Source organism: Oncorhynchus tshawytscha, unplaced genomic scaffold (assembly GCF_018296145.1).
Source record: "Oncorhynchus tshawytscha isolate Ot180627B unplaced genomic scaffold, Otsh_v2.0 Un_contig_1741_pilon_pilon, whole genome shotgun sequence".
In the NCBI taxonomy this organism is placed as follows: domain Eukaryota; kingdom Metazoa; phylum Chordata; class Actinopteri; order Salmoniformes; family Salmonidae; genus Oncorhynchus; species Oncorhynchus tshawytscha.
The window spans coordinates 277101-304332 of NW_024609808.1; the positions used below are offsets into that span (position 1 = coordinate 277101).

Here is a 27232-nt window from a genome sequence, read left to right on the forward strand (position 1 = left end):
ACATTTGAATAGGGAATAGAAAGCAGAGTTTTACATTTGAATAGGGAATACATTTGAATAGGGAATAGAAAGCAGAGTTTTACATTTGAATAGGGAATAGAAAGCAGAGTTTTACATTTGAATAGGGAATAGAGTTTTACATTTGAATAGGGAAAGCAGAGTTTTACATTTGAATAGGGAATAGAAAGCAGAGTTTTACATTTGAATAGGGAATAGAAAGAAAGAAAGCAGAGTTTTACATTTGAATAGGGAATAGAAAGCAGAGTTTTACATTTGAATAGGGAATAGAAAGCAGAGTTTTACATTTGAATAGTTTTACATTTGAATAGGGAATAGAAAGAAAGCAGAGTTTTACATTTGAATAGGGAATAGAAAGCAGAGTTTTACATTTGAATAGGGAATAGAAAGCAGAGTTTTACATTTTTGAAGTTTTACATTTGGGAATAGAAAGCAGAGTTTTACATTTGAATAGGGAATAGAAAGCAGAGTTTTACATTTGAATAGGGAATAGAAAGCAGAGTTTTACATTTGAATAGGGAATAGAAAGCAGAGTTTTACATTTTTACATTTGAATAGGGAATAGAAAGCAGAGTTTTACATTTGAATAGGGAATAGAAAGCAGAGTTTTACATTTGAATAGGGAATAGAAAGCAGAGTTTTACATTTGAATAGGGAATAGAAAGCAGAGTTTTACATTTGAATAGGGAATAGTTTTACAGTTTTACATTTGAATAGGGAATAGAAAAAGTTTTACATTTGAAGAGTTTTACATTTGAATAGGGAATAGAAAGCAAAGAGTTTTACATTTGAATAGTTTTACATTTGAATAGGGAATAGAAAGCAGAGTTTTACATTTGAATAGGGAATAGAAAGCAGAGTTTTACATTTGAATAGGGAATAGAAAGCAGAGTTTTACATTTGAATAGGGAATAGAAAGCAGAGTTTTACATTTGAATAGGGAATAGAAAGCAGAGTTTTACATTTGAATAGGGAATAGAAAGCAGAGTTTTACATTTGAATAGGGAATAGAAAGTACAATATGGGAAAGGGAATGAAGAAGATAAAGCAAAAGGAAAAACAAACAAATACTTTAGGCCGTTTTCCAAGGATATTGCCATGAAAATAAATATGCACTTTTACCAAACTAAAGCACAGTTCCAATAAGAACCGTAGGTCCAAAGTTTTCATTTTAATACATTTACATTTGAGCCAAACAAACATAACTTATAGCCTGCTGAAGTTTAACATGCTCCGGGACTTTGGCAACTTGTTTGTTGTTTAAAGTATTGTTTAAACCTCCTGCTTTGGGCTGGATATGTCAATGTGTAGTTCATACATGCATAATCTATGAATTACTGTTTTATAAAATCCCTAGTTGGAAAACGACTGTTTTTCTGGAAGATGTGCCGCAGCATTTACCCGACATATTCCCCCACGTGTACCAGCCTCCTAGCAATTTGAGTTCTAGCCAATGAGGTTCAACCCATCGCCATTTGAGTGACAGCTTTCAAGAAGCACACACAGCAGAGCAAGAGAGACAGCAATCATGTAGTTCTCATATCTACACATATGTGATGTAGTAAGCAATTAAATCCACTAAGAAAATATTTTTCTATCTTTGTAGACAGACTTACATATGTCACAAGCATTAAATACATAGTGCATTACACATACAGACACACAGCTTGTCACAAACATTAAATACATAGTGCATTACACATACAGACACAGCTGGTCACAAGCATTAAATACATAGTGCATTACACATACAGACACACAGCAGCTGGTCACAAGCATTAAATACATAGTGCATTACACATACAGACACAGCTGGTCACAAGCATTAAATACATAGTGCATTACACATACAGACACACAGCTGGTCACAAAGCATTAAATACATAGTGCATTACACATACAGACACACAGCAGCTGGTCACAAGCATTAAATACATAGTGCATTACACATACAGACACACAGCTGGTCACAAGCATTAAATACATAGTGCATTACACATACAGACACAGCTGGTCACAAGCATTAAATACATAGTGCATTGCATTACACATACAGACACACAGCATGTCACAAGCATTAAATACATAGTGCATTACACATACAGACACAGCTGGTCACAAGCATTAAATACATAGTGCATTACACATACAGACACAGCTGGTCACAAGCATTAAATACATAGTGCATTACACATACAGACACACAGCATGTCACAAAGCATTAAATACATAGTGCATTACACATACAGACACACAGCTGGTCACAAGCATTAAATACATAGTGCATTACACATACAGACACACAGCTGGTCACAAGCATTAAATACATAGTGCATTACACATACAGACACAGCTGGTCACAAGCATTAAATACATAGTGCATTACACATACAGACACACAGCAGACATTAAATACAGTGCATTACACTACAGACACAGCAGGTCACAAGCATTAAATACATAGTGCATTACACATACAGACACAGCTGTCACAAGCATTAAATACATAGTGCATTACACATACAGACACAGCTGGTCACAAGCATTAAATACATAGTGCATTACACATACAGACACACAGCCTGGTCACAAGCATTAAATACATAGTGCATTACACATACAGACACAGCTGGTCACAAGCATTAAATACATAGTGCATTACACATACAGACACAGCTGGTCACAAGCATTAAATACATAGTGCATTACACATACAGACACAGCTGGTCACAAGCATTAAATACATAGTGCATTACACATACAGACACACAGACACAGCTGGTCACACAGCATTAAATACATAGTGCATTACACATACAGACACAGCTGGTCACAAGCATTAAATACATAGTGCATTACACATACAGACACAGCTGGTCACAAGCATTAAATACATAGTGCATTACACATACAGACACAGCTGGTCACAAGCATTAAATACATAGTGCATTAAACATACAGACACACAGCTGGTCACAAGCATTAAATACATAGTGCTTTACACATACAGACACACAGCACGTCACAAGCATTAAATACATAGTGCATTACACATACAGACACACAGCATGTCACAAGCATTAAATACATAGTGCTTTACACATACAGACACACAGCACGTCACAAGCATTAAATACATAGTGCATTACACATACAGACACACAGCATGTCACAAACATTAAATACATAGTGCATTACACATACAGACACACAGCTGGTCACAAGCATTAAATACATAGTGCATTACACATACAGACACACAGCTGGTCACAAGCACAGCTGGTTTGAAAGCATTAAATACATAGTGCATTACACATACAGACACACAGCTGGTCACAAGCATTAAATACATAGTGCATTACACATACAGACACACAGCTGGTCACAAGCATTAAATACATAGTGCATTACACATACAGACACAGCTGGTCACAAGCATTAAATACATAGTGCATTACACATACAGACACAGCTGGTCACAAGCATTAAATACATAGTGCATTACACATACAGACACACAGCTGGTCACAAGCATTAAATACATAGTGCATTACACATACAGACACAGCTGGTCACAAGCATTAAATACATAGTGCATTACACATACAGACACACAGCTGGTCACAAGCATTAAATACATAGTGCATTACACATACAGACACACATTAAAGCATAGTGCATTCACAAGACACATTAAATACATAGTGCATTACACATACAGACACACAGCTGGTCACAAGCATTAAATACATAGTGCATTACACATACAGACACACACATTAAATACATAGTGCATTACACATACAGACACACAGCATGTCACAAACATTAAATACATAGTGCATTACACATACAGACACACAGCTGTCACAACATTAAATACATAGTGCATTACACATACAGACACACAGCTGGTCACAAGCATTAAATACATAGTGCATTACACATACAGACACAGCTGGTCACAAGCATTAAATACATAGTGCATTAAATACAGACACACAGCTGGTCACAGCATTAAATACATAGTGCATTACACATACAGACACACAGCTGGTCACAAGCATTAAATACATAGTGCATTACACATACAGACACAGCTGGTCACAAGCATTAAATACATAGTGCATTACACATACAGACACAGCTGGTCACAAGCATTAAATACATAGTGCATTACACATACAGACACAGCTGGTCACAAGCATTAAATACATAGTGCATTACACATACAGACACACAGCTGGTCACAAGCATTAAATACATAGTGCATTACACATACAGACACACAGCATGTCATTAAATACATAGTGCATTTAACATACAGCAGTGCATTACACATACAGACACACAGCACGTCACAAACATTAAATACATAGTGCATTACACATACAGACACACAGCACGTCACAAGCATTAAATACATAGTGCATTACACATACAGACACACAGCATGTCACAAACATTAAATACATAGTGCATTACACATACAGACACACAGCTGGTCACAAGCATTAAATACATAGTGCATTACACATACAGACACACAGCATGTCACAAGCATTAAATACATAGTGCATTACACATACAGACACACAGCTGGTCACAAGCATTAAATAGGACAGACACACAGCATGTCACAAGCATAGTGCATTACACATACAGACACAGCTGGTCACAAGCATTAAATACATAGTGCATTACACATACAGACACACTGGTCACAAGCATTAAATACATAGTGCATTACACATACAGACACAGCTGGTCACAAGCATTAAATACATAGTGCATTACACATACAGACACAGCTGGTCACAAGCATTAAATACATAGTGCATTACACATACAGACACAGCTGGTCACAAGCATTAAATACATAGTGCATTACACATACAGACACACAGCTGGTCACAAGCATTAAATACATAGTGCATTACACATACAGACACACAGCATTAAATACATAGTCACAAGACACAGCTGGTCACAAGCATTAAATACATAGTGCATTACACATACAGACACACAGCATGTCACAAGCATTAAATACATAGTGCATTACACATACAGACACAGCTGGTCACAAGCATTAAATACATAGTGCATTACACATACAGACACAGCTGGTCACAAGCATTAAATACATAGTGCATTACACATACAGACAGCATGTCACAAACATTAAATACATAGTGCATTACACATACAGACACACAGCATGTCACAAGCATTAAATACATAGTGCATTACACATACAGACACAGCATGTCACAAACATTAAATACATAGTGCATTACACATACAGACACAGCTGGTCACAAGCATTAAATACATAGTGCATTACACATACAGACACAGCTGGTCACAAGCATTAAATACATAGTGCATTACACATACAGACACACAGCTGGTCACAAGTCACAAGCATTAAATACATAGTGCATTACACATACAGACACAGCTGGTCACAAGCATTAAATACATAGTGCATTACACATACAGACACAGCTGGTCACAAGCATTAAATACATAGTGCATTACACATACAGACACAGCTGGTCACAAGCATTAAATACATAGTGCATTACACATACAGACACACAGCACGTCACAAGCATTAAATACATAGTGCATTACACATACAGACACACAGCTGGTCACAAGCATTAAATACATAGTGCATTACACATACAGACACAGCTGGTCACAAGCATTAAATACATAGTGCATTACACATACAGACACACAGCTGGTCACAAGCATTAAATACATAGTGCATTACACATACAGACACACAGCTGGTCACAAGCATTAAATACATAGTGCATTACACATACAGACACAGCTGGTCACAAGCATTAAATACATAGTGCATTACACATACAGACACACAGCTGGTCACAAGCATTAAATACATAGTGCATTACACATACAGACACACAGCTGGTCACAAGCATTAAATACATAGTGCATTACACATCACAAGCATTAAATACAGACACAGCTGGTCACAAGCATTAAATACATAGTGCATTACACATACAGACACACAGCTGGTCACAAGCATTAAATACATAGTGCATTACACATACAGACACACAGCACGTCACAAGCATTAAATACATAGTGCATTACACATACAGACACACAGCTGGTCACAAGCATTAAATACATAGTGCATTACACATACAGACACACAGCACGTCACAAACATTAAATACATAGTGCATTACACATACAGACACACAGCACGTCACAAGCATTAAATACATAGTGCATTACACATACAGACACACAGCTGGTCACAAGCATTAAATACATAGTGCATTACACATACAGACACACAGCTGGTCACAAGCATTAAATACATAGTGCATTACACATACAGACACAGCAGTCACAAGCATTAAATACATAGTGCATTAAATACAGCATTACACATACAGACACACACATGTCACAAGCATTAAATACATAGTGCATTACACATACAGACACACAGCTGGTCACAAGCATTAAATACATAGTGCATTACACATACAGACACAGCTGGTCACAAGCATTAAATACATAGTGCATTACACATACAGACACACAGCTGGTCACAAGCATTAAATACATAGTGCATTACACATACAGACACACAGCAGGTCACAAGCATTAAATACATAGTGCATTACACATACAGACACACAGCTGGTCACAAGCATTAAATACATAGTGCATTACACATACAGACACACAGCATGTCACAAGCATTAAATACATAGTGCATTACACATACAGACACACAGCATGTCACAAGCATTAAATACATAGTGCATTACACATACAGACACAGCTGGTCACAAGCATTAAATACATAGTGCATTACACATACAGACACACAGCACGTCACAAACATTAAATACATAGTGCATTACACATACAGACACAGCTGGTCACAAGCATTAAATACATAGTGCATTACACATACAGACACACAGCATGTCACAAGCATTAAATACATAGTGCATTACACATACAGACACACAGCATGTCACAAGCATTAAATACATAGTGCATTACACATACAGACACACAGCTGGTCACAAACATTAAATACATAGTGCATTACACATACAGACACAGCTGGTCACAAGCATTAAATACATAGTGCATTACACATACAGACACAGCTGGTCACAAGCATTAAATACATAGTGCATTACACATACAGACACACAGCTGGTCACAAGCATTAAATACATAGTGCATTACACATACAGACACACAGCACGTCACAAGCATTAAATACATAGTGCATTACACATACAGACACAGCTGGTCACAAGCATTAAATACATAGTGCATTACACATACAGACACAGCTGGTCACAAGCATTAAATACATAGTGCATTACACATACAGACACAGCTGGTCACAAGCATTAAATACATAGTGCATTACACATACAGACACACAGCTGGTCACAAGCATTAAATACATAGTGCATTACACATACAGACACACAGCTGGTCACAAACATTAAATACATAGTGCATTACACATACAGACACAGCTGATCACAAGCATTAAATACATAGTGCATTACACATACAGACACACAGCATGTCACAAACATTAAATACATAGTGCATTACACATACAGACACACAGCTGGTCACAAGCATTAAATACATAGTGCATTACACATACAGACACACAGCATGTCACAAGCATTAAATACATAGTGCATTACACATACAGACACACAGCACGTCACAAACATTAAATACATAGTGCATTACACATACAGACACAGCTGGTCACAAGCATTAAATACATAGTGCATTACACATACAGACACAGCTGGTCACAAACATTAAATACATAGTGCATTACACATACAGACACAGCTGGTCACAAGCATTAAATACATAGTGCATTACACATACAGACACAGCTGGTCACAAGCATTAAATACATAGTGCATTACACATACAGACACAGCTGGTCACAAGCATTAAATACATAGTGCATTACACATACAGACACAGCTGGTCACAAGCATTAAATACATAGTGCATTACACATACAGACACAGCTGGTCACAAGCATTAAATACATAGTGCATTACACATACAGACACAGCTGGTCACAAGCATTAAATACATTAAATACATAGTGCATTACACATACAGACACAGCTGGTCACAAGATTAAATACATAGTGCATTACACATACAGACACAGCTGGTCACAAGCATTAAATACATAGTGCATTACACATACAGACACAGCTGGTCACAAGCATTAAATACATAGTGCATTACACATACAGACACAGCTGGTCACAAGCATTAAATACATAGTGCATTACACATACAGACACAGCTGGTCACAAGCATTAAATACATAGTGCATTACACATACAGACACAGCTGGTCACAAGCATTAAATACATAGTGCATTACACATACAGACACAGCTGGTCACAAGCATTAAATACATAGTGCATTACACATACAGACACACATGTCAAAGCATTAAATACATAGTGCATTACACATACAGACACACAGCTGGTCACAAACATTAAATACATAGTGCATTACACATACAGACACACAGCACGTCACAAACATTAAATACATAGTGCATTACACATACAGACACACAGCTGGTCACAAGCATTAAATACATAGTGCATTACACATACAGACACACAGCACGTCACAAGCATTAAATACATAGTGCATTACACATACAGACACAGCTGGTCACAAGCATTAAATACATAGTGCATTACACATACAGACACACAGCACGTCACAAGCATTAAATACATAGTGCATTACACATACAGACACACAGCACGTCACAAACATTAAATACATAGTGCATTACACATACAGACACACAGCACGTCACAAGCATTAAATACATAGTGCATTACACATACAGACACACAGCATGTCACAAGCATTAAATACATAGTGCATTACACATACAGACACAGCTGGTCACAAGCATTAAATACATAGTGCATTACACATACAGACACACAGCTGGTCACAAGCATTAAATACATAGTGCATTACACATACAGACACACAGCTGGTCACAAGCATTAAATACATAGTGCATTACACATACAGACACAGCTGGTCACAAGCATTAAATACATAGTGCATTACACATACAGACACAGCTGGTCACAAGCATTAAATACATAGTGCATTACACATACAGACACACAGACACACAGCATGTCACAAACATTAAATACATAGTGCATTACACATACAGACACACAGCACAACATTAAATACATAGTGCATTACACACAGACACTGGTCACAAGCATTAAATACATAGTGCATTACACATACAGACACACAGCTGGTCACAAGCATTAAATACATAGTGCATTACACATACAGACACAGCTGGTCACAAGCATTAAATACATAGTGCATTACACATACAGACACAGCTGGTCACAAACATTAAATACATAGTGCATTACACATACAGACACAGCTGGTCACAAACATTAAATACATAGTGCATTACACATACAGACACAGCTGGTCACAAGCATTAAATACATAGTGCATTACACATACAGACACACAGCACGTCACAAGCATTAAATACATAGTGCATTACACATACAGACACACAGCACGTCACAAGCATTAAATACATAGTGCATTACACATACAGACACAGCTGGTCACAAGCATTAAATACATAGTGCATTACACATACAGACACAGCTGGTCACAAGCATTAAATACATAGTGCATTACACATACAGACACAGCTGGTCACAAGCATTAAATACATAGTGCATTACACATACAGACACAGCTGGTCACAAGCATTAAATACATAGTGCATTACACATACAGACATACGAGGGGGCATTAATGGCCAAACTCAATATCTTTGAATTGATTATGCTCCGATACTCAAACACATTAGTGTGTGTCGTCATTGAGGGTTCAGAGTTAGCATGAATACACCACAACTCACAGTTACCTCTGTTCTATCTATCTATCTATCTATCTATCTATCTATCTATCTATCTATCTATCTATCTATCTATCTATCTATCTATCTATCTATCTATCTATCTATCTATCTATCTATCTATCTATCTATCTATCTATCTATCTATCTATCTATCTATCTATCTATTTATTTATTTGTTTCTGTGTCATACATCTACCATAAATTTACGAGTCAATGAGATGAATCTCTGTTGCTCCACAGCTCCACCTCATCTTCAGTTTCTCCATCTCCGTGTGAAGTACACTGGTTAAGGACAAAAAGGACCAGACACACTAACCGAGGCTCAATTTGACCGTACATCATTTGACCACACATGGTGGACCGTACATAGTGGACCGTATAGGATTGTGAGGACCGGGGGTTCAACCCCAGTGAACTGTGGTCCAGTGAACCGTGGTCCCGCCCTATGGGGAAGACTGGTAAGAGCACAGTGGACCTCAACTCCCCGACAGAGGTCAAACAGGCAGTCCCATTCGAGGTCATGGAGATGGTGGCGCCCCCGGATGGCGAGGAGAAGGAGGAAGTACTCCCTGACAGGGGCTCCTGGAAGGGCAAGTTTGACTTCCTGTTGTCATGTGTGGGCTACGCCATCGGCCTGGGGAACGTCTGGAGGTTCCCTTACCTGTGCGGCAAGAATGGAGGAGGTAAGATAAAACTGTTCGGGGAGGGAGGCCATTTTGGGCCCCGAGAGCCAAAACGGCGTCTGGGAGAAATCATTGTTACAGGCTTTGAAATAGTGAGATTTCAAGGGGTGCCTGAAGAGGCACGAGGAAAACTACACATTTCAAAATATCATCAGTATAAAGCACAACCTATTACAATTCATGGGAGTGCACTGTTTGATAAACTAACACATTGTACTAAAAATAATATTTGAAGTTACATGCTATTTATTATTGTGGGTGTCCAGTGTCCGCACTTGCTTTAATGTGAACTATGGGACTTGGGTAAAATGACATGAAAATGAACAGGCATTGTAAAAAAGGGAGCTTTCAATGAGTACATTTGGCTATCCATCTTATTTTGTTTTATGCAACCTGAGTGAGAGAAAATCTAAACATGTCATTATTACCATGATGATTATATAATGACCGACCTTGATTGTTATTGATGAGGCTATTGTTAAAATGAAATTTGCATTAGGAAACATCTATATTTCATCACAATGTACTGTACACTGTGCTAGTATGCGGCATCATCTTTATGGACTATTGAGGTCACTTTCTGTGTTAGTGAGCGAATAATTACAAATACATTTTTCATGAGGACTAGATACATAACATCAACAGTGTTAGTGTTCACAGAAATGTTCTTTTTTGTAAAAGGGAGTGTTTTTCGAGGTAAAACATCCTTAAAGTGAAACGAATACCACCTTTCTATTAAGTTAAATTCATTTTTGAAATGAGCACCTTTCCAGTATTGTACAATCAAATAAATCACAGATTTGATACTTTCTATTTTTAACATGAATAACTTTGAGAAGTGATCAAATATTAGAGGCAAAAACATTAGATACTATACTTCTGACAGGTATTTCATCATTTACAGATCGATTTTACTTACACTTGAGAGGAACTGATGTATTGCAGTGTTCCCCAAACTCAGTCCCCGGGACCACAAGGGGGGCCCGTTTAGGTTTATGCCCCAGGACTACACAGCTGATTCAAATAATCAACTAATCATCCAGCTTTAATGATTTGAATCAGCTGTGTAGTGCTAGGGCTAAAAACAATCAGCTGTGTAGAGCTAGGGCTAAAAACAATCAGCTGTGTAGAGCTAGGGCTAAAAACAATCAGCTGTGTAGTGCTAGGGCTAAAAACAATCAGCTGTGTAGTGCTAGGGCTAAAAACAATCAGCTGTGTAGTGCTAGGGCTAAAAACAAAACGTGCACGCTTGGGGTCCCGGGGACCGAGTTTGGGAAACACTGATGTAACATATTGATACAGTATTGCACAGTCCCCTTGTTTTCATGCATAGTTCATCCTATTGATTTCTGTAGACCTCATATATTTCACTAGTTCCACCATACATCAGGGCTCAGGTCTATATGTAAGCATCTGCGTATGTTACTGTCTGTGTCCTACATCCAACTTCTCCTTTGGAGATCAATCAAGTGTTTTGAATTGAATTCAATATTGATATCCATTTAACCCTTGCAGGAGTGTGCTTGTTTTGCACAGCAGCATGTCCCTGTGTGGGGAGTTGACACTTGATATAGAAATTGTGAGTTTGGTTGTATACTCTGGGTGATTTGTCAGCCAAGTTTACCATCAGAACTGAATGGGTCATGTCATCCCACTGGGCACACAGTGGTTGACTCAGCATTGTTTCCACATCATTTCAATGAAATAACATTGAACCAACGTGGAATAGACGCTGAATACATAGGATAGACTGCTAGTTTGTTAATCACATGTGATGCTGGCCAAATCACACACTTCTGAAATCACCTATTTGTAATGATGTGCACTGAGAGTCAGGGAGCAAGTTCAGGGAGTGAGTGTTTTAATAAATAAACACACCATAATACTAAACACGAACAACGCACAGACATGAAACAGAAACATTGATGCCTGGGGAAGGAACCAAAGGGAGTGACATATATAGGGAAGGAACCAAATGGAGTGACATATATAGGGAAGGAACCAAAGGGAGTGACATCTATAGGGAAGGAACCAAAGGGAGTGACATATATAGGGAAGGAACCAAAGGGAGTGACATATATAGGGAAGGAACCAAAGGGAGTGACATATATAGGGAAGGAACCAAAGGGAGTGACATATATAGGGAAGGTAATCAAGGAAGTGATGGAGTCCAGGTGAGACTGACGATGCTCAGGTGCGCGTAACGATGGTGACAGGTGTGCGCCATAACGAGCAGCCTTGTGACCTAGAGGCCGGAGAGGGAACACACGTGACACTATCCATAAATCCACTATCTAAAACTGATTGAATACTGGCCATTTAGTGTCTTAATCACATCCGAGTCTCAATCCTTCAACCTTCTCTCGAAGTGGGCACTTGCACAACCCTAAAAACTACAGGAGCCTGCCGAGGGGAGAACGTCTCATAATAATGGACGGAACAGAGCTAATGGAATGCAACCTGGAAACCATGGAAACCATGTGTTTGATGTATTTGATACCACTTCACTTATTCTGCTCCAGTCATTACCACAAGCCCGTTCTCCCCAATTAAGGTGCCATCAACCTTTTAAAAAAGCTGTCTCCAGCACAGGAGGTTGGTGGCACCTTGATTGGGGAGGGGGGGGCTTGTGGTAATAGCTGGAGTGGAATAGGTGGAATGGAATCAAATGCATCAAACAAATGGTGTTCTTTTGCATCTTCCTTGCCATTATTATGAGCTGTCCTCCCCTCAGCAGCCTCCTGTGGCTCCAGACAATGCTTACACCAATCCCATGCTTTTAAAATCCATGATAGTAAGTGTGCAAGTGCACAAGTTAGAAAAGGATTGAGAAAGGGGATGCAGACAGTAAGTGAAAGTGTAAACACAGATGAAAGAGGATTTATTTGGTGTACATGTGAAACACACTTCCTGTTCTGACACACTGTGCCCTGGTCCTGTGACAGGGGCTTTCCTGATCCCGTACTTTCTCACCCTGGTGTTTGCTGGTATACCTCTGTTCCTGTTGGAGACGTCACTGGGCCAGTTCACCTCGGTGGGGGGGCTGGGGGTGTGGACCAAACTAATGCCTATGATGAAAGGTAAGATATGTTGAAAATCCCAAATCATATTGACAGATAGTCTAGGTAGGTGATTGATTGTTTGATTACATTAATTAGACAATTAAAGAATGCATATACATATAAATGCAACACATGAAAAATCTTTGAGGAGTCAAGCTCATTGTAGTTCATATAAAAATCCAACAGAATAGATATACACATGTCCCAAAGACAAATAATACTTAGCTATAGCAGTTCCTAGTTAGTTAACTAATTGTTTATTAATACTGACCTCTATCTCTCCCTCCCCTACAGGCGTTGGTCTGGCCTCAGTGGTGCTCTCCTTCTGGCTCAACATCTACTACATTATCATCATCGCCTGGGCCCTCTACTACCTCTTCAACTCCTTCAGAGAGGTAGGTGACATCACCACACTACATTATCATCATCGCCTGGGCCCTCTACTACCTCTTCAACTCCTTCAGAGAGGTAGGTGACATCACCACACTAAATTATCAGAGAGGTAGGTGACATCACCACACTACATTGGGCCCTCATCATCGCCTGGGCCCTCTACTCATCGCCTGGGCCCTACTACCTCTTCAACTCCTTCAGAGAGGTAGGTGACATCACCACACTAAATTATCATCATCACCTGGGCCCTCTACTACCTCTTCAACTCCTTCAGAGAGGTAGGTGACATCACCACACTACATTATTCATCACCTCTTCAACTCCTTCAGAGAGGTAGGTGACATCACCACACACTAAATTATCATCATCCTGGGCCCTCTACTACCTCTTCAACTCCTTCAGAGAGGTAGGTGACATCATCACCACACACTCATCATCGCCTGGGCCCTCTATTCTTCATCATCATCGCCTGGGCCCTCTACTACCTCTTCAACTCCTTCAGAGAGGTAGGTGACATCACCACACTAACATTATCATCAGGTGACATCACCACACTACATTATCATCATCGCCTGGGCCCTCTACTACCTCTTCAACTCCTTCAGAGAGGTAGGTGACATCACCACACTACATTATCATCATCGCCTGGGCCCTCTACTACCTCTTCAACTCCTTCAGAGAGGTAGGTGACATCACCACACTACATTATCATCATCGCCTGGGCCCTCTACTACCTCTTCAACTCCTTCAGAGAGGTAGGTGACATCACCACACTACATTATCATCATCGCCTGGGCCCTCTACTACCTCTTCAACTCCTTCAGAGAGGTAGGTGACATCACCACACTACATTATCATCATCGCCTGGGCCCTCTACTACCTCTTCAACTTCTTCAGAGAGGTAGGTGACATCACTACACTAGAAAGCAGTAGGCCAGTCAAATCAAATCAAAATTTACTGGTCACATGCACACGGTACAGTGAAATGCTTGCTAACTCTCCTCAACAATGCAGGAAAACATCTGTCCCAGATCTGTTCCTGCTGTCTTGCCAACTTTATTTAAAAAATATATATTTCACCTTTATTTAACCAGGTAGGCCAGTTGAGAACAAGTTCTCATTTACAACTGCGACCTGGCCAAGATAAAGCAAAGCAGTGCGACAAAAACAACAACACAGAGTTGCACATAAACAAATGCACAGTCAATAACACAAAATAAATAAAAATAGAAAAATCTATGTACAATGTGTGCAAATGTAGAAGAGTAGGGAGGTATGCAATGAATAGGCCATAGAGACAAAAATAATTACAATTAAGCATTAATACTGGAGTGATAGATGATGATGTGCAAGTAGAGATACTGGGGTGCAAAAGAGTAAGAGGGTAAGTAATAATATGGTGATGAGGTAGTTGGGTGTGCTATTTACAGATTGGCTGTGTACAGGTACAGCGATTTGTAAGCTGCGGCCAAAGGAGGTGTTGGCTTTGGGGATGACCAGTGAAATATACCTGCTGGAGCGCGTGCTACGGGTGGGTGTTGCTATGGTGACCAGTGAGCTGAGATAAGGCGGGGCTTTACCTAGCATAGACTTATAGATGACCTGAAGCCAGTGGGTTTGGCAACGAATATATAGCAAGGGCCAGCCAACGAGAGCATACAGGTCGCAGTGGTGGGTAGTATATGGGGCTTCAGTGACAAAACAAATGGCACTGTGATAGACTACATCCAATTTGCTGAGTAGAGTGTTGGAGGCTATTTTGTAAATAACATCGCGGAAGTCAAGGATCGGTAGGATAGTCAGGTTTACGAGGGTATGTTTGGCAGCATGAGGGAAGGAGGCTTTGTTGCGAAATAGGAAGCCGATTCTAGATTTAATTTTGGATTGGAGATGCTTAATGTGAGTCTGGAAGGAGAGTTTACAGTCTAACCAGACACCTAGGTATTTATAGTTGCCAACATATTCTAACTTCAACGGGCATTGACTCCTATGGTCATAGCCTGGTTCCATATCTGTTTGTGCCCTGTTGCCGACTCAGCAGAAAGCACAAACAAATCTGGAACCAAGCTATGGAATAAGTAGTCAATAAATTGAATAGTTTATTGTCCTTCAAGGAGTATATTCTTTGCTGTGACTTCATAGCTTAACTATGTGACCTGACCAGAAATCAGTGTGGGTTGAATACGTTATAGACTATAATTAACAAATGCTCTAAGAAATACGCAGGCCTTAGTCAGACTTAGTCAATAGAGTTACTGAGAAGTTCACTTAATAGTGTTCTCACACCTGTTCACTGTGGCTGTTCATTTTGTTCCACACAAAGACCTGAGACAGAGTTATTATATCTGTACAGACAGTCTCCATCACCACTCTTCTCACACCAGACAGGAGCACAAAGAGATGGGTCAGGGGTGTGCGGGGGGAGAGAGAGAGAGAGAGAGAGAGGCAGTTGGAGGTAGAGAGAGAAAGAGAGCTGGAGGTAGAAAGAGAGAGGGAGGGGGGAGAGGGAGGGAGACGGGATAGAGAGAGAGAGAGGCAGTTGGAGGTAGAGAGAGAAAGAGAGCTGGAGGTAGAAAGAGAGGGGGGGGGGGGAGAGGGAGAGAGAGAGAGAGAGAGAGAGAGGCAGTTGGAGGTAGAGAGAGAAAGAGAGCTGGAGGTAGAAAGAGAGAGGGAGGGGGAGAGGGAGGGAGACAGGAGAGAGAGAGAGAGAGAGGCAGTTGGAGGTAGAGAGAGAAAGAGAGCTGGAGGTAGAAAGAGAGAGGGAGGAGAGGGAGGGAGACAGGATAGAGAGAGAGAGAGAGGCAGTTGGAGGTAGAGAGAGAAAAAGAGCTGGAGGTAGAAAGAGAGAGGGAGGGGGGGGAGGGAGGGAGACAGGAGAGAGAGAGAGAGAGAGAGAGAAAGAGAGAGAGAGGCAGTTGGAGGTAGAGAGAGAAAGAGAGCTGGAGGTAGAAAGAGAGAGGGAGGGGGGAGAGGGAGGGAGACAGGATAGAGAGAGAGAGAGGCAGTTGGAGGTAGAGAGAGAAAGAGAGCTGGAGGTAGAAAGAGAGAGGGAGGGGGGAGACAGGAGGGAGAGGGAGGGTGCCAGGAGAGAGAGAGAAGTCATCACTGAAATGAAGCAGACAATCTGAGACACTAAGAGCTTTCCACTCAGAAGTGGTGAAGAAATACATATTTGATGATGATGATGACCTGCGAACAGGAAATAAAATAAAATGGTTCTAAGCACAGAGTGTACCTGAGACTCCATTACGGGTTATTTCATCTCGATTAACTGAGATGTCATTTGGTCCGTCAACGGGAGATTGGTGTTTTAGTGGTTTGTAGTTTTTTACATATAGCTTACAGTAACATAAATGAATGAAAATGCTATTATGTTCTTTGACCTTACCCAAGACCTTCATAAATATAACCAAAGGCTTGATTGAAGCAATAGTGCAGCAATTAGATACAAGGTGGAAAGACCTTTAGTTTCTACATGACAATGAAAACCCTGCATCCATTGACTTCAATTCAAATCACTCTATTTGCTTGTGAGGGAGCTTGTTGTGTGGAATGGTTCCTATGACAAACAAAAAGCACATACAAATAAATACAAGCAGGCAGTAGAGGACAGGACAAAGGTGACACGAGTTGCTCACTCCATCAAAAAACATCATAGATTCCTACCATAATAGCCTCCTGTACCAGCCAGCTCTGAGCCTGGGGAGGAGGCTACTAGCATACATCATTGATTACTAACCCACTGTATGAGTTAAATAGCTCTCTGCTCTCCACTGTTCCATTATGCAATGGACAATGCTAATGCATGTTGGTGCTAAAGTTATGTCTGTCTGTCTGCCTTTCTGTTCCCACCCTCAACTCCTTGTTCTCGTCTCTCTGTCTTCCTCTTTGTCTCTTTGGATGATTTCTTTCTCCCCCTCCCCCTCTCCATCTCCATCTCTCTCCATCCATCTCTATCTCTCTCTAGGATTTGCCGTGGGAGGGTTGTGATAACCCGTGGAACACAGAGAAGTGTTTCTCCAACTACAGTTTGACAGACACTACCAACCTCACCAGTGCCGTCACTGAGTTCTGGGAGTACGTCAAATCATTTATTTTAACACTTGAATTGTGGGGTTTCTGATGGTTTTTAATTTTACATCTAGCCTACATTAACATCAATGAATGGAAACGCTATTATGTTATTTGAACAAAAACATTCATAAACATAACCAAAGGCTTGTTTTCCCGATACATACATGACATGTATTTATTAGACTGTTAGAATGTTGATGTCCAAAAGACACGTCATTGGCTGGAAGTGGGGTCCCTGGAGGCCAGGCATTTCTAGTGCTTCTATCATTTTTCACTGAGTCATGTGAAAAGCATGGTGTCAAAGGTGGAAAATGTGTGTGTGTGCATATTAAACGTGGGTGTGGGTGACCTGAGAGTGTGCGTAACTGTTTGTTTGTGAGAATGTCCTGTCTGTCTGTATGGTGAAGTGATCATGTGTGTGTATAACATGTCTGAAAGTATGTATGCATGTGTCTGTGTGATCCAGGTGTGTGTGACTGCACTGATCGGTGTGTGTGTGACTGCACTGACCGTTATGTGTGTGTGTGTCTGCCAGGCGGAACATGCACCAGCTGTCCAGTGGTCTGGAGGAGCCTGGTGAGGTGCGCTGGCCCCTGGCTGGAACTCTGGCTCTGTCCTGGATCCTGGTCTACTTCTCTATCTGGAAAGGAGTGGAGTGGACAGGGAAGGTCAGCCCTGCTCTTATTATTACGCTCTCTCTCTTTCCTTTCATGTCTCTTCCTCTCTCTCTTTCCTTTCATGTCTCTTCCTCTCTCTCTTTCCTTTCATGTCTCTTCCTCTCTCTCTTTTTGCCTTCTCTCTTTCCTTTCATGTCTCTTCCTCTCTCTCTTTTTCCTTCTCTCTTTCTTTCCTTTCATGTCTCTTCCTCTCTCTCTTTCCTTTCATGTCTCTTCCTCTCTCTCTTTTTACCTTCTCTCTTTCCTTTCATGTCTCTTCCTCTCTCTCTTTTGCCTTCTCTCTTTCCTTTCATCTCTCTTCCTCTCTCTCTTTCCTTTTCCTCCTTTTCCTCTCTCTCTTTCCTTTCATGTCTCTTCCTCTCTCTCTTTTGTCTCTTCTCTCTTTCCTTTCATGTCTCTCTCTCTCTTTTTGCCTTCTCTCTTTCCTTTCATGTCTCTTCCTCTCTCTCTTTTTGCCTTCTCTCTTTCCTTTCATGTCTCTTCCTCTCTCTCTTTTTGCCTTCTCTCTTTCCTTTCATGTCTCTTCCTCTCTCTCTTTTTGCCTTCTCTCTTTCCTTTCATGTCTCTTCCTCTCTCTCTTTCCTTTTGTCTCTTCCTCTCTTTCCTTTTCTCTTTTTCCTTCTCTCTTTCCTTTCATGTCTCTTCCTCTCTCTCTTTCCTTCTCTCTTTCCTTTCATGTCTCTTCCTCTCTCTCTTTTTGCCTTCTCTCTTTCCTTTCATGTCTCTTCCTCTCTCTCTTTCCTTTCATGTCTCTTCCTCTCTCTCTTTCCTTTCATGTCTCTTCCTCTCTCTCTTTTTGCCTTCTCTCTTTCCTTTCATGTCTCTTCCTCTCTCTCTTTTTGCCTTCTCTCTTTCCTTTCATGTCTCTTCCTCTCTCTCTTTTTGCCTTCTCTCTTTCCTTTCATGTCTCTTCCTCTCTCTCTTTTTGCCTTCTCTCTTTCCTTTCATGTCTCTTCCTCTCTCTCTTTTTGCCTTCTCTCTTTCCTTTCATGTCTCTTCCTCTCTCTCTTTTTGCCTTCTCTCTTTCCTTTCATGTCTCTTCCTCTCTCTCTTTCCTTTCATGTCTCTTCCTCTCTCTCTTTTTGCCTTCTCTCTTTCCTTTCATGTCTCTTCCTCTCTCTCTTTCCTTTTCCTTCTCTCTTTCCTTTCATGTCTCTTCTCTCTCTTTGCCTTCTCTCTTTCCTTTCATGTCTCTTCCTCTCTCTCTCTTTTCCTTCTCTCTTTCCTTTCATGTCTCTTCCTTTCTCTCTTCTCTTTTTGCCTTCTCTCTTTCCTTTCATGTCTCTTCCTCTCTCTCTCTTTTTTTGCCTTCTCTCTTTCCTTTCATGTCTCTTCCTCTCTCTCTTTTGCCTTCTCTCTTTCCTTTCATGTCTCTTCCTCTCTCTCTTTTTGCCTTCTCTCTTTCCTTTCATGTCTCTTCTCTCTCTCTTTTTGCCTTCTCTCTTTCCTTTCATGTCTCTTCCTCTCTCTCTTTTTGCCTTCTCTCTTTCCTTTCATGTCTCTTCCTCTCTCTCTTTTTCCTTTCTCTTTCCTTTCATGTCTCTTCTCTCTCTTTTTTGCCTTCTCTCTTTCCTTTCATGTCTCTTCCTCTCTCTCTTTCCTTTCATGTCTCTTCCTCTCTCTCTTTCCTTTCATGTCTCTTCCTCTCTCTCTTTTTGCCTTCTCTCTTTCCTTTCATGTCTCTTCCTCTCTCTCTTTTTACCTTCTCTCTTTCCTTTCATGTCTCTTCCTCTCTCTCTTTTTTCTCTCTTTCCTTCTCTCTTTCCTTTCATGTCTCTTCCTCTCTCTCTTTTTTTCATGTCTCTTCCTCTCTCTCTTTTTGCCTTCTCTCTTTCCTTTCATGTCTCTTCCTCTCTCTCTTTTTACCTTCTCTCTTTCCTTTCATGTCTCTTCCTCTCTCTCTTTTTGCCTTCTCTCTTTCCTTTCATGTCTCTTCCTCTCTCTCTTTTTACCTTCTCTCTTTCCTTTCATGTCTCTTCCTCTCTCTCTTTTTACCTTCTCTCTTTCCTTTCATGTCTCTTCCTCTCTCTCTTTTTGCCTTCTCTCTTTCCTTTCATGTCTCTTCCTCTCTCTCTTTTTACCTTCTCTCTTTCCTTTCATGTCTCTTCCTCTCTCTCTTTCCTTTCATGTCTCTTCCTCTCTCTCTTTTTCTCTTCTCTCTTTCCTTTCATGTCTCTTCCTCTCTCTCTTTCCTTTCATGTCTCTTCCTCTCTCTTTTCCTTTCATGTCTCTTCCTCTCTCTCTTTCCTTTCATGTCTCTTCTCTCTCTCTTTTTTTGCCTTCTCTCTTTCCTTTCATGTCTCTTCCTCTCTCTCTTTTTGCCTTCTCTCTTTCCTTTCATGTCTCTTCCTCTCTCTCTTTCCTTTCATGTCTCTTCCTCTCTCTCTTTCCTTTCATGTCTCTTCCTCTCTCTCTTTCCTTTCATGTCTCTTCCTCTCTCTCTTTTTGCCTTCTCTCTTTCCTTTCATGTCTCTTCCTCTCTCTCTTTTTGCCTTCTCTCTTTCCTTTCATGTCTCTTCCTCTCTCTCTTTCCTTTCATGTCTCTTCCTCTCTCTCTTTCCTTTCATGTCTCTTCCTCTCTCTCTTTTTGCCTTCTCTCTTTCCTTTCATGTCTCTTCCTCTCTCTCTTTTTGCCTTCTCTCTTTCCTTTCATGTCTCTTCCTCTCTCTCTTTTTGCCTTCTCTCTTTCCTTTCATGTCTCTTCCTCTCTCTCTTTCCTTTCATGTCTCTTCTCTCTCTCTTTCCTTTCATGTCTCTTCCTCTCTCTCTTTTTCCTTCTCTCTTTCCTTTCATGTCTCTTCTTCTCTCTTTCCTTTCATGTCTCTTCCTCTCTCTCTTTCCTTTCATGTCTCTTCCTCTCTCTCTTTTTTCTTCTCTTCTTTCCTTTCATGTCTCTTCCTTCTCTCTTTCCTTTCATGTCTCTTCTCTCTCTTCTTTTTCTCTTCCTTCTCTCTTTCCTTTCATGTCTCTTCCTCTCTCTCTTTTTGCCTTCTCTCTTTCCTTTCATGTCTCTTCCTCTCTCTCTTTTTGCCTTCTCTCTTTCCTTTCATGTCTCTTCTCTCTCTTTTTGCCTTCTCTTTCCTTTCATGTCTCTTCTCTCTCTCTTTCCTTTCATGTCTCTTCCTCTCTCTCTTTCCTTTCATGTCTCTTCCTCTCTCTTTTTCTTCTCTCTTTCCTTTCATGTCTCTTCCTCTCTCTCTTTTTGCCTTCTCTCTTTCCTTTCATGTCTTCCTCTCTCTCTTTCCTTTCATGTCTCTTTCTCTCTCTCTTTTTCCTCTCTCTTTCCTTTCATGTCTCTTCCTCTCTCTCTTTCCTTTCATGTCTCTTCCTCTCTCTCTTTCCTTTCATGTCTCTTCCTCTCTCTCTTTCCTTTCATGTCTCTTCCTCTCTCTCTTTCCTTTCATGTCTCTTCTCTCTCTCTTTCCTTTCATGTCTCTTCCTCTCTCTCTTTCCTTTTGTCTCACCCTCTCTCTTTTTCTTTCTCTCTTTCCTTTCATGTCTCTTCCTCTCTCTCTTTCCTTTCATGTCTCTTCCTCTCTCTCTTTTTGCCTTCTCTCTTTCCTTTCATGTCTCTTCCTCTCTCTCTTTTTGCCTTCTCTCTTTCCTTTCATGTCTCTTCCTCTCTCTCTTTCCTTTCATGTCTCTTTCTCTCTCTTTTTGCCTTCTCTCTTTCCTTTCATGTCTCTTCCTCTCTCTTTTTTGCCTTCTCTCTTTCCTTTCATGTCTCTTCCTCTCCTCTGTGAACAGAGCCCCAGGGAGCTTTTTTAGGGACTCTTCTCCAGGTTCATCTCTCTGTAGGTGATGTCTTTCCTTTCCTTTCATGTCTCTTCCTCTCTCTCTTTTTGCCTTTCTCTTTCCTTTCATGTCTCTTCCTCTCTCTCTTTCCTTTTGTCCTCAGGCCTCTCTCTTTCCTTTCATGTCTCTTCTCTCTCTCTTTGTTTGCCTTCTCTCTTTCCTTTCATGTCTGGTTTCCTCTCTCTCTTTCCTTTCATGTCTCTTCCTCTCTCTCTTTCCTTTCATGTCTCTTCCTTCTCTCTTTTTTGCCTTCACGGAGGATTTTTTCATGTCTCTTCCTCTCTGGTCTTTCCTTTCATGTTCTTCCTCTCTCTCTTTCCTTTCATGTCTCTTCCTCTCTCTTTTTGCCTTCTCTCTTTCCTTTCATGTCTCTTCTTCTCTCTCTCTCTTTCCTTTCATGTCTCTTCCTCTCTCTCTTTCCTTTCATTTCTTTCCTTTTGTCTTTCCTTTCATCTCTTTTTGCCTTCTCTCTTTCCTTTCATGTCTCTTCCTCTCTCTCTTTTTGCCTTCTCTCTTTCCTTTCATGTCTCTTCCTCTGGTGATCTTTTTTGCCTTCTCTTTCCTTTCATGTGTCTTCTCTCTTTCCTTTCACTTCTTTCCTCTCTCTCTTTTTGCCTTCTCTCTTTCCTTTCATGTCTCTTCCTCTCTCTCTTTCCTTTCATGTCTCTTCCTCTCTCTCTTTTTCTGTCTTGGTGCTTTCGTCTCGGTCTCTCTCTTTCTGTCTCCTTATGTCTCCTTATGTCTGGGTGTCTCTCTCTCTGCCACTCCATATGGCACATCTCCATCTCTCTCTCCCTCTGGCACATCTCTCTCACTCTCTCTCCCTCTGGCACATCTCTCTCTCTCTGGCACATCTTTCTCTCTCTCAATTCAATTCAATTAACAAATTAACAGTAAACATTACACATACAGAAGTTTCAAAACAATAAAGACATTACAAATGTCATATTATATATATACAGTGTTTTAACAATGTACAAATGGTAAAGGACACAAGATAAAATAAATAAGCATAAATATGGGTTGTATTTACAATGGTGTGTGTTCTTCACTGGTTGCCCTTTTCTCGTGGCAACAGGTCACAAATCTTGCTGCTGTGATGGCACACTGTGGAATTTCACCCAGTAGATATAGGAATTTTTCAAAATTGGATTTGTTTTCGAATTCTTTGTGGATCTGTGTAATCTGAGGGAAATATGTCTCTCTAATATGGTCATACATTGGGCAGGAGGTTAGGAAGTGCAGCTCAGTTTCCACCTCATTTTGTGGGCAGTGAGCACATAGCCTGTCTTCTCTTGAGAGCCATGTCTGGTTGGACGGGGCCTTTCTTAATAGCAAGGCTATGCTCACTGAGTCTGTACATAGTCAAAGCTTTCCTTAATTTTGGGTCAGTCACAGTGGTCAGGTATTCTTTGCTGTGTACTCTCTGTGTAGGGCCAAATAGCATTCTAGTTTGCTCTGTTTTTTTGTTAATTCTTTCCAATGTGTCAAGTAATTATCTTTTTTGTTTTCTCATGATTTGGTTGGGTCTAATTGTGCTGCTGTCCTGGGGCTCTGTAGGGTGTGTTTGTGAACAGAGCCCCAGGATTTCTGTATTGCGTGATTGCTTAGGGGACTCTTCTCCAGGTTCATCTCTCTGTAGGTGATGGCTTTGTTGTGGAAGGTTTGGGAATCGCTTCCTTTTAAGTGGTTATAGAATTTAACGGCTCTTTTCTGGATTTTGATAATTAGTGGGTATCGGCCTAATTCTGCTCTGCATGCATTATTTGGTGTTCTGCGTTGTACACGGAGGATATTTTTGCAGAATTCTGCGTGCAGAGTCTCAATTTGGTGTTTGTCCCATTTTGTGAAGTCTTGGTTGGTTGTGCGGACCCCAGACCTCACAACCATAAAGGGCAATGGGCTCTATGACTGATTTAAGTATTTTTAGCGAAATCCTAATTGGTATGTTGAAATTTATGTTCCTTTTGATGGCATAGAATGCCCTTCTTGCCTTGTCTCTCAGATCGTTCACAGCTTTGTGGAAGTTACCTGTGGCGCTGATGTTTAGGCCAAGGTATGTATAGTTTTTGTGTGCTCTAGGGCAACAGTGTCTAGATGGAATTTGTATTTGTGGTCCTGGTGACTGGACCTTTTTTGGAACACCATTATTTTGGTCTTACTGAGATTTACTGTTAGGGCCCAGGTCTGACAGAATCTGTGCATAAGATCTAGGTGCTGCTGTAGGCCCTCCTTGGTTGGTGACAGAAGCACCAGATCATCAGCAAACAGCAGACATTTGACTTCGGATTCTAGTAGGGTGAGGCCGGGTGCTGCAGACTTTTCTAGTGCCCATGCCAATTCGTTGATATATATGTTGAAGAGGGTGGGGCTTAAGCTGCATCCCTGTCTCACTCCATGACCCTGTGTGAAGAAATGTGTGTGTTTTTTGCCAATTTTAACAGCACACTTGTTGTTTGTGTACATGGATTTTATAGTGTCGTATGTTTTACCCCCAACACCATTTTCCATCAGTTTGTATAGCAGACCCTCATGCCAAATTGAGTGGAAGGCTTTTTTGAAAACAACAAAGCATGAGAAGACTTTGCCTTTGTTTTGGTTTGTTTGGTTGTCAATTAGGGTGTGCAGGGTGAATACATGCTCTGTTGACGGTAATTTGGTAAAAAGCCAATTTGACATTTGCTCAGTACATTGTTTTCATTGAGGAAATGTGCTGAGTCTGCTGTTAATGATAATGCAGAGGATTTTCCCAAGGTTACTGTTGACGCATATTCCACGGTAGTTATTGGGGTCAAATTTGTCTCCACTTTTGTGGATTGGGCTGATCAGTCCTTGGTTCCAAATATTGAGGGGGAAATGCCAGAGCTAAGGATGATGTTAAAGAGTTTTAGTATAGCCAATTGGAATTTGTTGTCTGTATATTTGATCATTTCTGTGGTCATGGACACCACAGGCCTTTTGGCGTGGGTCCTCTATGTGTAGGTCCAGGGGGGGTCCTGCAGGTCTGGGAGGGTGTCTCGCTGGTCTGGATGGGGTGTCTATTGATCTGTTGCTCCTGTGTGAAGTGTTGGGGATACGTTTGAGAGCGATGTCCTTTAGAGTTCGGGCAAACGTGGGCACTGCTGCCTTGTAGAGGTGGACCTGGTCATAGAGGCTGTTCAAGTCCAGGGTGGAGTGGTGGGCCAGGAAAACATTTGGTTTTGAGGCACAGTCACGGGAAATACTTGCGTTTACCTGCTGTATTGTGGCAGGGTGAAAGTCTTTTCGTGGTAGCAGGGTGGAGATAACCACTTGTGCGTTGGGGAAAGTAGAAGAAGCCTTTTCAATCACTCCCTTCAGTGCTGTGGCCACCCTTTCCTGCTGTGCTCTCAGGTCGTTTGTGCCTGTGTGTATTATTACGTGGCTAGGTGAGCCTAGTTGGTCCTCAGACAGAAGGTCTAGGGCGCGCTGGGTGTTTGGACACCAGAGTTTAGACACACTGTGTTTGGGAAAACGTTTTTTTTTTATATATATTTCCCATTTGAGTCAACAAGTAGTATAATCTGTGTCTTGTGTTTGTCCTCAGTGGGTGTGGGGGGGTTGTCAGAAGGGCTATCAGGGTGGCTGACAGGGGGGGTGCTCAGAGGGGGTGAGAGCCGCTGGGCTTGGGGTTCTTCATTTGTCTGTTCTGCTGCGATGTTGACTCTATGGTCAGGGTCTGGTGTGGACTGTTCTGCTGTGGTGTCGAGACTTTTGTCGGGTGCTGAGGTGGGCTGTTCTGCTGGCTTCTCTGTGGGGATGGCCACCTCTCTAGTGGGTTGTTCTCTGTCACACGCCGCCCCCCTCAACCTCTCCTCCATCCCCCTCAATCTCTCCTCCACCAGCTGTCTGATCCTCTCCTCTAGTGCTCTGTTCTTCTCCTGCTCCTGCTCTTTCTCCTGTTGAAGTTGTCTCACCACTGTCCAGAGTGCAGATATGTCTCTGTCCACCTCCAGCATTCCGGGTCTGGTTAAGGGGGTGTTGTTGTGCTGGACTGTTGTCTGGGTCTGTGCTGACTGAAGTGTAATCACCTGCTGTTCCAGCTCCACCTGCCTTACCTCCAGCTGGGTGAATTTGTCCTTCATTTCAATGAGGGAGTGGTAATCTGTACTGGGAGGTTGACTCTCCCCTGGGGGCTGCTTGTCTGTGGGGTTACATAATGAAGAGGTCTGGTCTGACCCGCTCTGGGTGGGGGTATCTTTATCAAGGGAGAGCTTCTCCTGCTGGGCTAATTCTAATTCTATAGGTGAAAGTCCAGCTGAAACTGTTTGGGGTTACCCTCTCTCTCTCTTGCAAAAGGTATTTAATGAAAAAACTCTCGTCACCTGTAAGACACATCAACCACAATACAATTGATAGAATGTCTAAATCCATTTCAGCAACATCATATACAATAGTTAAATCCTGAAACATGCAGCAGATAACAGCCTCCTTCCATAACGGTAACCTGGCAAAAAAAAGACCTTAACAACTGTGTCGAGTTAG

At 41.1% G+C, this 27232-nt stretch overlaps 1 protein-coding gene across 5 annotated transcripts in view; it reads left to right on the plus strand.

The window, feature by feature from the left end:
• Window positions 1–27232, plus strand: part of slc6a1l (solute carrier family 6 member 1, like) — a 50440-nt gene that overhangs the window by 3924 nt on the left and 19284 nt on the right. For 3 of the 5 annotated variants that reach the window (XM_042318559.1, XM_042318560.1, XM_042318561.1), the window contains exons 2-6: window positions 10286–10728; window positions 13674–13808; window positions 14085–14185; window positions 18151–18260; window positions 18793–18925. In XM_042318559.1, coding sequence (XP_042174493.1) covers window positions 10491–10728; window positions 13674–13808; window positions 14085–14185; window positions 18151–18260; window positions 18793–18925 — 717 coding nt within the window. In that variant the 5' untranslated portion in view covers window positions 10286–10490. Of the gene's footprint in view, window positions 1–10285; window positions 10729–13673; window positions 13809–14084; window positions 14186–14962; window positions 15012–15034; window positions 15085–18150; window positions 18261–18792; window positions 18926–27232 lie in introns of those variants that run through there. The other 2 variants (XM_042318562.1, XM_042318563.1) reach the window with 2 other exon arrangements.